The 14,042-nt window shown below is 38.1% G+C and overlaps 1 protein-coding gene across 2 annotated transcripts in view; it reads right to left on the reverse strand.

Annotated features, from left to right (window-relative positions):
* Window positions 1-14,042, reverse strand: part of LOC129753988 (translational regulator orb2) — a 924,966-nt gene that overhangs the window by 307,854 nt on the left and 603,070 nt on the right. For both annotated transcript variants that reach the window (XM_055749925.1, XM_055749864.1), the window contains exon 5: window positions 4,262-4,291. In XM_055749925.1, coding sequence (XP_055605900.1) covers window positions 4,262-4,291 — 30 coding nt within the window. The remainder of the gene's footprint in view (window positions 1-4,261; window positions 4,292-14,042) is intronic.

Genomic DNA, 14,042 nt, shown 5'->3' on the forward strand with positions numbered 1-14,042 from the left:
AGTTAAATTTGAAATTAACGAGTCTGACTCGTGGTTAAGAACTTGTGTCAAATTTGACTGCTGGAGCAAATTTCAGTCAATATCAAAAGCTACGAGTCAGATCTGTGGTAACGAAATGGTGTCGAAAGCGTCAACTTCGGATCTGATTTCTGTTACCATTTTTAGTCCCATTTGAAATCAACGAGCCTGACTCGTGGTGAAGAACTTGTGTCAAATTTGAATTATGTTCAAAATCACAAGTATGACCTCTGGGGCAAATTGGATTGAATGCTGGTAATGGAATAGTGTTGAAGTTGGAAACTGCGGATCTGACTTGTGTTACAATTTTGAGTCACATTTCACACATCAACGAGTCTAACTCGTGGCTAAGGACTTGTGTCAAATTTGAATCCTAGAGCCAATTTCAGTCAAATTTGAAAGCTACGAGTCAGGTTCGTGGCAACGATGAAGTGTTCGAGTTTGGATTTAACTGGTGTTGCAATTTTGAGTAAATTTGAAATCAACGAGTCTGACTCGTGAATAGGAACTAGTGTCAAATTTAAGTCATGTTCGAAATCACGAGTATGACTTCTGGGGCAAATTTGAGTCAAATTTGAAAGACAGACTCATGGTTATGAAATAGTGTTGGATTCGGAAACTGCGGAGCTGACGTGTGTTACAACTTTGAATCACATTTCACACAACAACGAGTCTGACTCGTGGTTAAAAACGAGTAGACTTCTGGGCCATATTTGAGTCACATTCGAGAGCTACGAGCCCGACTCGTGGTAAGGATGAAGTGCTTGACTTTAGATTCAACTGGTGTTGCACTTTTGAGTCACATTTGAAATCAACGAGTTAGGCTCGTGGTCTGGAACTTACGTCAAATTTGAGTCATGTTCGAAAAAACTAGTATGAATTCAAACTTGAGTCAATATCGAAAGTCAGACTTGTGCTAATGAAATGGTGTTGAAGTCGGAAACTGCGGATCTGACTTGTGTTACAATTTTGAGTCAAATTTCACACATCAACGAGCCTGACTCGTGGTTTAGGACTTGTGTCATATTTAACTCCATCAGCAAATTTCTGTCAAAATAGAAAGCTACGAGTCAGACTCGTAGTAACAATGATGTGCTTGACTTTGGATTTATTTTTTGTTGCAATTCTGAGTCACTTAAGAAATCAACGAGTCAGACTCGTGGTTAAGAACTTGTGTCATATTTGACTCCTGGAGCAAATTTAGGTCAAACTCAAAAGCTTCGATCAGGCCTGTGGTAACGAAATAATGTCCAAAGCGTCAACTTCGGATACGACTTCTGTTGTAACTTCGAGTGCCATTTGGAATCAACGAGTCTGACTTTTGTTACAATTTTGAGTCCCATTTCACACATCAACGAGTCTGAATCGTGGTTAAAAACGAGTAGACTTTTAGGCTAAATTTGAGTCAGTTTCGAAAGCTACGAGTCCAACTCGTGATAAGGATGAAGCGCTTGACTATGGATTTAACTGGTGTTGGCAATTTTGAGTTAAATTTGAAATCAACGAGTCTGACTCGTGGTTAATAACTTGTGCCAAATTTGAATCATGTTCGAAATCCCGAGTATGACTTCTGGGGCAAATTTGAGTTAAATTTGAAAGACAGACTCGTGCTAATGAAATGGTCTTGGATTCGGACACTGCGGAGCAGACTTGTTTTACAATTTTGAGTAACATTTTACACATCAACGAGTCTAACTCGTTATTAAGAACTTTTGTCAAATTTAACTCCTATAGCAATTTTTTAGTCAAATTCGAAAGCTACGAGTCTGACTCGTGGTAAGGATGAAGTGCTTGATGTTGGATTTAACTGGTTTTGCAATTTTGAGTCACATTTGAAATCAACGAGTGTGGCTGGTTGTTTAGAACTTGTGTCAAATTTGAGTCATGTTCGAAATCACGAGTATGACTTCTAGAGCAAATTCTAGTCAAATTCGAAAGCTACGAGTCAGACTCGGCACATTTAAAATAAGGCACATTTTAAATCAACAAGTCTGACCCGTGGTTAAGAGTTTGCGCCAATTTTTATCAAGTTTTAAATCCACGAGTCCGATTCGTGGTGCAAATTTCAGTCCAATTCGAAAGCTCCGACTTAGACTCGTGGTAACGATGTGGTGTTTGAGTCGAAAGCTGTGCATCTGACTTCTGTTGCAACTTTGAGTCACATTTTGCACATCAACTAGTCAATTTGAACGCGACCAGCCAGATCCGACTTGTTCTGCAATTGTGAGTCACATTTTAAATCATCGAGTCTGACTTGTGATTAAAAACTTGTGTCAAATTTCAGTCATGTCTAAAATCCCTGAGTATGAGTCCTGGTGCAAATTTCATTCAAATTTGAAGGCCAGACTTCTAGTAACGGCTGTGTTGTAGTCGAAAACTGAGGATCTGACTTGTGTTGCAATTTCGAGTCACATTTCGCACTTCAACGAGTCTGACTCGTGGTTAAGGACTTGTGTCAAATTTGAGCCATGTTCGAAATCCTCGAGTTTGATTCGTGATGCAAAGCTCAGTAAAATTCGAAAGCTACCTGCCAGATCTGACATGTATTGCAATTTTTAGTCACATTTGAAATCAACGAGTCTGATTCGTGGTTAAAAATTTGTGTCAAATTTGAGTTATGTAAAAAACCCGTGTTTGACCCCTAGAGCAATTTTTAGTCAAATTTGAAAGTGTGGTGTTGGAGTCATAAACGCTAGGTCTGAGTTGGGTTGCAATTTTGAGTCACATTTCAAATCAACGAGTCTGACTCGTGGTTAAGAATTTGTATCAAATTTTAACCATGTTCAGAAACCCCCGAGTTTGATTCGTGGTTTAAATTTTAGTCAAACTTCAACGCTATCAGCCGGATCTGGTTGGTGTTGCAATTTTTTGTCACATTTGAAATCAACGAGTCTGACTCGTGGTTAAGAACTTGTGTCAAATTTGAGTCATTTTCAAAATCACTATGATGATTTCAGGGGCAAATTTCTGTAAAATTCGAAGGCTATGAGTCAGACTCGTGGTAACGAAAATGTGTATAAATGTGTATTCCGGATCCGAATTGTGTGTAGATTTTAACGAGTCTGATTCGTGGTAACGAAATTCTCAGGGCTGATTGGTTAAAAAACTCACATTGTTACATGTTTAAGTTTTCGGTTTTTTTGGCAGATCATCGACTAAAGGTACACGAAAAAGTCTGTATCCTACAACAACGCACTGTAGTAAAATTGATTCCAGGAAACAATCTTTGCTGGCATCTTTTAGAACCTTTCCAACTTAATCCGATCCGCTGCACAAAGTTTAATCCGTATTGAGGACGGTCGAACCCGCTAATGTTCTTCCTTTTTATGTCGACTTCTGCCAAGAACCAAGGACTTTTACCTCGAAACCCATCCAAGAAAGTTGGGCCCAAAGTACTTTGATGAAGGGGAACGACGATGGTCGAAATAAAAAGAAACATTTCGAGACGTGCACCAGACGGTCTCGGGCGTGGATTTGCTGTTCCAGGTTTTTTTTTTGCTTCTCCCTTCTTCGGAACCGTCACTGTTTGTGAGGAAAAAGCTTTCGTTAAATATTTTACGCACACACGTCGTCGTAAAACGTGAAGACAAAAACCTAGCGAGATCAGATTTGAAGCCTCTTTCCGCCCTCCTCCGGGTGACAAATCCGTTCCGTTACTAGGTTTGGGTGTTTACCAGCCATATTTATGGAAGGATATCGTTCAGCTAGGGTGGGTTTTGAATCTCGAAAAAATACACGAAAAAGTAAAGAGGTGAATCGAAAGTGTTTGTCCTTGGTTTCGGTGCTTTGGCGACCTTTTTCCGGTCCTTCTCGATTCTGGAGCTTCCATTATTCAACAGTTCACGGAATGTTTGGATTCATTAGACATTTTTTGGCACCCCCATTTTGAATGTAAAACTGGGAAAACTGTGATGCTAAGAAGAATTATTCAGTGGATCCCAAAGAGAAAGGTAAAGGGTTCTTTCAACTTTCAGCGAATTTTTCAACGTTCTGGAACACTGGTTTGCCACCCTCGAAAACAAACCGAGAAATCATATTTGAGCAATCGCACATGTTTATGTTGGTAAGCCGTTAGCTCTGGTTATCTTCAGCTTACCGAATTTTTGATGAGCCCTGCACGGATTTCAGTTTTGGTATGTGGGTGGAAAATGCTTGTATAAAAAAATTATTTGTTTCAAATATGGCAATTGTAAAGCTGGTTACTTCAGCTGAGAAAATGTCGCCTGTCGTCGAGTTCACTTACCTGGTATGAATTCTTGGAAGTCAAGTTTTCCTGAAAATATATAAAAAAAATTAAGTTAAAAGAGCGACTCATAAAAATGTTAATTGAATGATGATATGTTGAAAAATCTAAAAGTTTTCTGTTTCAAGTTCAATCAAGTTTATGTCAATCTTCATTTCTTGATGCTCAAAAGAATCCTTACAAGTTTCGAAAGTAAAATTTTAAGTATCATCTTAAAAAGCACATTTCCTTATCAAGAGTTGGTCCCACCATTTTCGCCAAAGCGAGTGATATCATCATTGTTCCGGCTTCTCTTTCATCAGAAAGTGATGCTTACAAAAAAAAGAGCCCATCAGTTTTCCCCTCAAACGAAACAAAAAATCTTATCTTGGTGGAAATTTATCCAAGAAAAAAAAAACACATGGGAAAGACAGTTCACTGGAATAAATTTCCACCGACTTCCACCCTCCGCTTAAAGGTGACAATCGACTAAGTTTTAACTTTTTTTTTCTCTTGTTCCACTTTTTGTGTTGCTGCTGCTCCCATCCGGTAGCCCAGTCACTATCGTGCCAAAGTGCTCTGTAAAGGAAGAGCAAATTTTCATGTTATCTCCATGCTCTGCATAGGGATCTTTTCGGGGAGACCATCAATGCCTGCCCCGATAAGGAAAGGAGAAATGAAACTTAAAAAAAAACATGTGGGGCACCACCGGATGTCGTCAGTAGGGCGAATTGATTTTTTTTTCTATTGTGTAGTACACTTCAGAGGGAACCTATGAAACTTTCATATCTCCATGGCGACCGTCGCAAAACATCTTGGAATGAGCTTCTAAACTGTACAATATTGGAACACTTCTAGAGGCATGGCGAAAGAATGGTTTTTTAACCTCAAAATGATAAAATGAGCACACTTCATACGGGAAAACACGTACCAAATTTTGAAATCCCATTTTAGTTTCATTTTTCTTTAATGTATTCTTATTGAGAAGAAAAATTCCACAATTGCTGTCCGGAACTCGACGAGGTACGTATTTATTTCCAGTTAAATCAGTGCTGCCAAAATAACCTACTTTTGTTGAAAGTTGACGCTTGAATTTTGATAATTTAATGACTGCTTTAAGTTCGATGACTTTTAACTTTCGATTGTTCGACTCCTGACAGTCCACTGTCAACTGTTAGCTTCCGATTGCTGACTGACAACTGTTGATTATGGACTGTCGACTGGTAATTGTCGACAGTTAACTGTCGACTTATGACTGTCGACTGTTTACAGTCGACTATTGACTGTTGACTGGCGGCTGTCGGCTGTCGATCGTTGACTGTCGAATGTTGAGTGTCGACTGTTGGCTGTCGACTGTTGGCTGTCGACTGTTGGCTGTCGACTGTTGAATAACGAAAATTGAATGTTGACTTCCGTCTTTTGACTGTCGGCTGTTGAATGTCGACTGTTGAATGTCGACTGTTGAATGTCGACTGTGGACTGTCGACTATGGACTGTCGACTGTTAACTGTCAACTGTTGACTGCCGACTGTTAACTGTCGACTTTTTACTGTTGACTGTCGATTTTGATTGTCGGCTGTTTACAGTCAAATATTGACTATTGACTGTCGGCTGGCGGCTGTCGACTGTTGGCTGGCGGCTATCGAGTGTCGATTGTTGACTGTCGATTGTTGACTGTCGATTGTTGACTGCCGATTGTTGAGTGTTCACTGTTGAATGTCGACTATTGATTGTCGACTAATGACTGTCGACTATCGAATGTCGACTATCGACTGTCGACTATGGACTGTTGACAGTCAACTGTTCACTGTCGATTGCGGACTGTCGATGGTTGACTGTCATCTGTTGAATTTTTACTGATAACTGTCTACCAATGGCTGTCTTCTGATGCCTGTCGACTGTCGTCTGTTGCTTGTCGACTATTGACTATCGACTGTTGACTGTCGACTCTCAACTATCGACTATTGTCTGCCGACTGTTGAATGATGACTGATAAATGTCGACAATTGAATATTGATTTTGGACTGTCGACTGTCAACTGTTAACTGTCGACTGTTGACTGTAAACCGTTGACTGTCGACTATTGACTTTCGACTGTTGACTGTCTTCTGTTGAATTTATTTTGATAACAGTCTACCGATGACTGTCCACTATTGACTATCGACTGTTGTCTTTCGATTGTCGACTTATGATTGCCGGCTGTTGACTGTCGACTGCTGACTGTCGGCTGTAGACTGTCTATTGCTAACTGCGAAATGTTGTTTATCGACTGTTGACCTTCGACTGTCGACTGTCGACTGTTGACTGTTCACTGTCGACCCTTGATTGTTGACTTCCGACTGTTTACAGTCGACTATTGACTGTCGACTTATGACCTTCGACTAACGACTGTCAACTAACGACTGTCGACTAACGACTGTCGACTAACGACTCTCGACTAACGGCTGTCGACTAACGACTGTCGACTAACGACTGTTGACAAACGATTGTCGACTAACAACTGTCGACTTACGACTGTCGACTAACAACTGTCGACTAACGACTGTCGACAAACGACTGTCGACAAACGACTGTCGACAAACGACTGTCGACTAACGACTGTCGACTAACGACTGTCGACATACGACTGTCGACTAACGAATGTCGACTAACGAATGTCGACTAACGACTGTCGACTAACGACTGTCGACTAACGACTGTCGACTAACGACTGTCGACTAATGACTGTCGACTAACGACTGTCGACTGACGACTGTCAAATAACAACTCTCGACTAACGACTGTAGACTCACGACGGTTGATTGTCAACTGATGCATGTCGACTGTGGACCGTGGACTGCTGACTGTCGACTAACGAATGTTGATTGTTAACTGTCGACTGTGAACTGTCGACTGTTGACTGTCAACTATTTACTGTCGACTGAGGACTGTCGACTGTTTACAGTTGACTAATGACTGTCGACTGTTGACTGTCGACTGTTGACTGTCGACTGTTCACTGTCGACTGTTTACTAACGACTGTCGACTAACGACTGTCGACAAACGGCTGTCGACAAACGACTGTCGACTTTCGACTGTCGACTTACGACTGTCAACTTACGACTGTCGACTAACGACTGTCGACAAACGACTGTCGACAAACGACTGTCGACAAACGACTATCGACAAACAACTGTTGACAAGCGACTGTCGACAAACGACTGTCGACTAACGACTGTCGACATACGACTGTGAACTAACGACTGTAGACTAACTATGGTTGACTGTCGACTGATGCATGTCGACTGTGGACCGTGGACTGCTGACTGTTGACTAACGACTGTTGATTGTCGACTGTCGACTGTCGACTGTCGACTGTCGACTGTCGACTGTCGACTGTTGACTGTCAACTGTTGACTGTTGACTGTGGACTGTCGACTGTTTACAATCGACTTTTGACTGTTGACTGTTGACTGTTGACTGTTGACTGTTGACTAACGACTGAAGATTACTAACGATTTTCGGCTTATGACTGTCGACAAACGACTATCGACAAACGACTATCGAATGACGGCTGTTGACTGTCAACTATTGACTGTCGACTGGTGACTGTCGACAGGTGATTTTTGACAGTCGACTGCCGACTATTGACTGTCGACTGTTGACTGTTGACTGTCGTTTGTTTAAGTCGACTATTGACTGTTGACTGTCGACTGTTGACTGTCGTCTGTCGATTGTTGACTGTCGACTGTAGAATGTCGACTGTTGACTGTCAACTGTTTTCTGTCGACTGTTAACTGTCGACTGTTGACTTTCGACTTTTGACTTTCGACTGTTGACTGTCAACTGTTGACTGTCGACTGATGACTGTCGACAGGTGACTTTTGATTGTCGACTGCCAACTGTCAACTGTTGATTGTCAACTGTTTACTGTCGACTGTTAACGGTCGACTGTTGACAGTCGACCGGTGACTTTTGACTGCTGACTGCTGTTGAGTGTCTACTATTGACTGTTGACTGTCGACTGTTGACTATCGACTGGTGACTGTCGACAGGTGACTTTTGACTGTCGACTGCTGACTGTCGACTGTTGACTGTTGACTGTTGACTGTCGTTTGTTTACAGTCGACTATTGACTGTTGACTGTTGACTGTCGACTGTCGATTGTTGACTGTCGACTGTAGACTGTCGACTGTTGACTATCAACTGTTTACTGTCGACTGTTGACTGTCGACTATTGACTGTCAACTGTAGACTGTAAACTGTTGACTGTCGACTGTTAACTGTCGACTGTTGACTGTCGATTGCCGAATGTTGACTGTCGACTGTTGACTGTCATTTGTTTACAGTCGACTGTTGACTGCTGTTGACTGTTTAATTTAAGTAAAAAATTCTTCGTTAAACATTAAATAATTATTTTATCCCTGCTTCACCAAACTTTTGGCAGCTTTAAAGCTTTATCGTTCGGTGCTATCGAATAATTTTTTCTGCACATTCTGAAAGAAAACAGAGGATTTCCTTTCAATGGAAAAACACGAAAATTTTGGGCCAAGGTTAATGAACAAAAAAAAGAAAAAACAACACGAACCGTCGGTCGTCGCCGGAGCTTTTGTATTCGTCAATTCTTCCCGTTGGATTTACGGGACCGGAATTTCGAATGCGTAGGCTTCCAAGGGTCATTAATCATCCCCCGGAGACTAAAGCACGAGAAAGAACATATTCGTGGGGGAAAAAACCCACCCAAGAAAGCTCAACTCCTGTTGAAACTGACGGATCCCCGGACGGATCCGACGACGGATGATTTTCGCTTGACAGGCTAGGAAAAAAAACACGAGAATAAGGGCCTCTCCGAAAAGCAGTGGAAACATGCGGGAATGGACGGCAGCTAATAGTCGCCCTGAAATGGCGCCCAAGTAGGTACCCGGATGGCTGCTTCATTCGTCATCTTTTTTCTGCAACCAACCCCAGAAGTAAATCGGGATCCTTAAGGAAATCAGCCGAGAAACGTTATATGGTGTTTAAATGAATTGCCCCGGCAGATGATGCTTGGTGGCTTTGTTGTCGACTTCATTCATTTGCTTTTATTTTGGGGATTTTTTTGTTGATGTTACTAGCAAAGCATTTTTTTTTGCTTTCCTAGGGAAAAGGGCAGCAAGTTCATTAGCGGGGCAAAGATTACTAAATAATTGCTACCGGTTGTATTAAATTTAATCGCATTGCTACTCCCACTTGACACTTGCCGTTGATTGTGTCAACCCGAAGCTGATTGTTTCGGTTTATACTACGGCATTACAAGAAAATTCATTTGTCACGATTAGGTTCCAGATAAGCTAGCTGCTTTTTGAGGGAACGGATTTTCTTTTAGAGTGAAATTTTTGATATTTGTGATGAAATGACAAAACAAAAATTAATAATTCACAAGGTAGAAAACCTTCTTCATAAAGTTTGTTGAACTTCCACACAGATTTTTGGACAGAAAATTAATTTTTTTTTATCAAATTACGGTCTAGAGATTATTTAAACTCTTGTCTTTAATTTTTCTTTGGAAATTGATTTCCTACTTCAGCCTTTATACCGATCAAGATCGTTTTCGGGAAGGCTTATGAATAAATGTTTGCTACGTTCATTGGCTTGCCATGTAGCGAACGAAACATTCTACAAGACCAATATAATGTGTTCTTTTTCTCACTTAACGGGCCAAACATAAACCGAGAAATCACTTGCCAATATAAATTGCGCCGGACCGGACACAGCTCGGCAGGTTTGTCCAATCAGCCAAAAGGAGGTCGAGGCGCGAGTCGACCAAACATAATGCGATTTTTATCGACATCCAACCGTGCTCCGCTGCCGGCCATCAAAATCGGACCATGAAGCTCCCGGAAAATCGGATCTTGTTTCCGATGGCTGTTGAATGCTTTTATTTTTTAATGTTGAGTTTATTGAGGCACAGAAACTCCGGTTTACTAAGTTTGAATTGCAGGTCCTGCAATTTGGCAATGATTTGGCACTATGTTGTGTTTTTCTTTGTTAAGCCAGTATTCTCAAGCTTTAATAGAAAAGTTTGATTGAACGGTTTTCCAATTCTTAATTCCAATTACATTTTAATAAATGTTTTAATACGCTATGGTTGGCCGCCGATCGTGGTCTAGAGGATAGCGTTTAAGTCTTTTAAGTCAGAGATCATGAGATCGAGTGCGCACTCTGGAATTGATATAACACTGTTTCTGTAGGCTGGTGGTTTAAGCATTTATATGATGCAAGCCATCAATTTCCTGACAGTATTGTGGGTTGTTTTTTAAAGGTGTTGCCTCATCCTAGGGACACTTTGGAAGATAATGGTTATAAATTATGGTTTTAAGAAAGTTGGATTAGCTCTTCCTGAATTTGATTGAAAGAACAGTTTTTAAGGAAGGAATGGTGATCAAACTGCTTTTTTGAGGGCTATCAGATAAATTAAAGAAAAATAAATAAAGATTTGGTTTCTAAACAACTGAATAGTTATTGTACCTAACTATCAGAGGTTATATTAAAACAGCTCTTGACTACACAAACACATAGCCAAACCACGATTAAACACGTAATTATGCACCTCAACATCGATTTAACTTCCTTATGTGAGCATTTCGAACTGTAACTGGTTGAGAAGAACGCCACAACCCCCTCATGAGTTTGGACATGATCGTTTTTTACAAAACAGTTAAAATTCCAAATTATCGTAGTTAACTGACAAGAAATTAACCGAATAAGTTATTAAAAAGTGAGGAATGCTACGAAGATGATTGTTAAACAGGAAGTTGAGTCCGAACGTTGTAGGGGAAAACTGTACAAGACGCACTAGCGGAGTAAGATGGCCCATGCCAATCTTTCTCAAAAATAATCAAACGTATGGTTTCTAATGATGTTTTTCTTTATAATTTTTACTGTAGCAAACAAGGTTTTTCATCATTTATTACATGACTTTGGTTCTTAGAAACAAAAGAGTTAATGGAATCAACATGAAACTTGTTATTTTTCAAGGGTATCATAAACGGTTTTATGGTAAACCAGCCTGCGCAATCTGATGAAACTACAGTTAATGGTTTTTGCACTCCTAAGCACTTTCGGGAAACTATAAATATTTTGTTGAATTTTACTTACTTCTCACAAATATGAACTTAAATCAATCATCACAAAATTGGGGCAGAATGCCCACAAGACCACGTGTTTCACGTTCAAATTTTGAATGCTGATAACTTTTGAGAAAACCCTAATATCAAAACAAAATGCCATTCTTTTCATTTGCTGACTCCCAAATTAACAATGCAATAACGATAACGATAACAATGCATAATTCTATCAAATTTCGTCCTTTTTCGGGTTTAAAAGGTGCACAAATATTCGACTCGAAAAAGATATCCGCCGCCATGTTTGCCACGATATCAGTCAAGAAATTAAATTCCGTTGCCTACCTGAAGGCGTTTTACCTAAAAGGATGTAGAAAAGTGTATTTTGAATAGCGAAATTTTTGATAAGTTTAGCAATAATAAATGATTTTTTGCCAAAGTATGGTTGGTTTATAAAATACGTTGAACATGCGGTTTGTTTTCTGGCTGTTTATGTATAAAAAATATAATCAAAATCGTATTTTTATCATATTTTTTCTTTATGATAATACGTAAATCTGATCCTTGAATCATCGTAAACTTTCAATTTGATTCTTAGATGATTGGTATCGCTGTAAATAGCGATTATGCTAAACTGGTGCGTCTTGTACAGACTGGCGATAGTATTACTTTTTTTTCGAATTTTGCTGTAAGGTATCTTTAGATCATTTGAATGAATGTTTTGCTCTAAATAGCTTCCATAACCCAAACTATAACTACATGAAATTTGAAACTTGGACGGGGGCCCCCCAAAATATAAATTAATTAAAGATTTATAATTCAGCGTATAGTTGTACACATTTTATAAAAAAAAAATCTTTCAAAGGACATAATAATTTGAACCAGAAGCATAAACAATTTTTCAAAAGTTTCAAAACTCAAAATGTTAAGAATATACATTTAAGATAACAATTTAATACACTAGGCAGCGTTTCATACCTCAAAACTTCATCATAATCGATTACTTTTTTTTCTGTTGATCTAAATACTAGTTAAGAAAAAATGAACAATAGGTAAATGAAACTGCAATGTATCACTGTCCTTACATAGTACTTTTATTTCAGCATTTTAATAATTTAATGAATTATCTAAATTCTTTTTAAAATTCAAGAACGAAGCTTGATCTAGAGAATTTTGAAAATCTGATAGTGAATAGCAAATAGATTTTGATATATTTCAATCACAAAATTAATCACTATCTCACAACATTCGATTTCCGAGTTTTGAAGTAAGGTTCTGCTAGTTTTCTTAGAGACACAATGTATTATTCTTTCAAGATAATTACAATACCCATTATTTTCCTTAAGTTTTAGCCAATTCTTTTGAACAGAAAAGGTTTCCAATTATCATTTCATTTAAATTTATGTTATTTTACTAATAGACTTACATATATTAAATTTTCATATGGACTGGATGCCTGAACTGGATTTTTATTTTAAACTCTTAATTGTTGAATTCTGTTTAATCTTTATCTTGTTTTTATCCAATTCTTATTTTGATTTTTTTCTTCTTTATTCCAATGATGATTTAGATACAAAAAACTCATTTTTTTTTTCAATTTAAAAATTAATTTCATAGTAAAATTTGAAAACATTATTCATTCTTCCAAATCTGAATTATGATTCTGCTCTCTTGTACGTTAAAATCACAGACCTAAAATTGAAAGGTCTCCTATAGTGAGTTTTGTATAAGAAAACTGATATAAATTTTCATGATTTAGAATTTTTATCACAACTAAATATAAACCAGTTTTGGCATTTTAATAGAGATTCTCACATTCTTATTTTTATTTTAAAATGCTGAAGTCACTCGCCTTTTAAAATGTCCATTCTACACAATAATTTCAAATAAGAGATCTTTAAAGTAACATTTGCTTTCTTCATACGATTCTAATTTATAATATAATTATTTTTAACTTAATGCTTTTGTTGCTAATGCTCCCCAATTGAAGTTGGAATATTTAACTTCATTTTGGATATTTCAATGTGTCAGTCCATGATTATGAGTAAATAATCAATTGAATTGATAAACCGTCAAACGGGGCATCATGCAACAGCGAATTTAGATGCAACATTTATAAACCACAGCCCAGTTTTAATTTTTAATTTTATATAATACAATCAAGTTATATTTTAATGACTGCAAAGTGATGAAGACATAATTTCTAATAACTTAAGTTAGTATTTGAATGTTTTTCATATTCATTAAAAATTTAAAAAAATCTCCAATAAATATACAAATTTTAACATTTTTCGATGCCGTAAGAAACATTATCCAGTATGACGAATTGGCTTAATGATATCACCTACAAACTTTTTTTTAGGTTAATAATCCTGTACCAACTCTGCTGGTATGAAAATGTTTTTCGAACAATCACCAAATTTTTTTAATTAAATATTTTTATAATTCAGCTACCTGCCTGGACTAAGATGCAACAAAATGCTAATCGAAGAGACACCTTTTAAATTTCGTTTCCATGTGCTGGAATATGATTGTTTTGCATTACGCGTTTGTGTGAAATTTCATTCATCCAAAGATTTATATTTATGATTTCAGCTAGTAGAATTTGTTGTAGTATTTTTTTACCCCTAAATGTATACAGCATCCTTTTGTTCAGAAAAAAATATAAAAATTAGTTTCATCAAATCCAAAATGGTGTTTTTATGCGAAATGGATTTTAT

The sequence above is a fragment of the Uranotaenia lowii genome, chromosome 1 (assembly GCF_029784155.1).
Source record: "Uranotaenia lowii strain MFRU-FL chromosome 1, ASM2978415v1, whole genome shotgun sequence".
NCBI classification, from domain to species: domain Eukaryota; kingdom Metazoa; phylum Arthropoda; class Insecta; order Diptera; family Culicidae; genus Uranotaenia; species Uranotaenia lowii.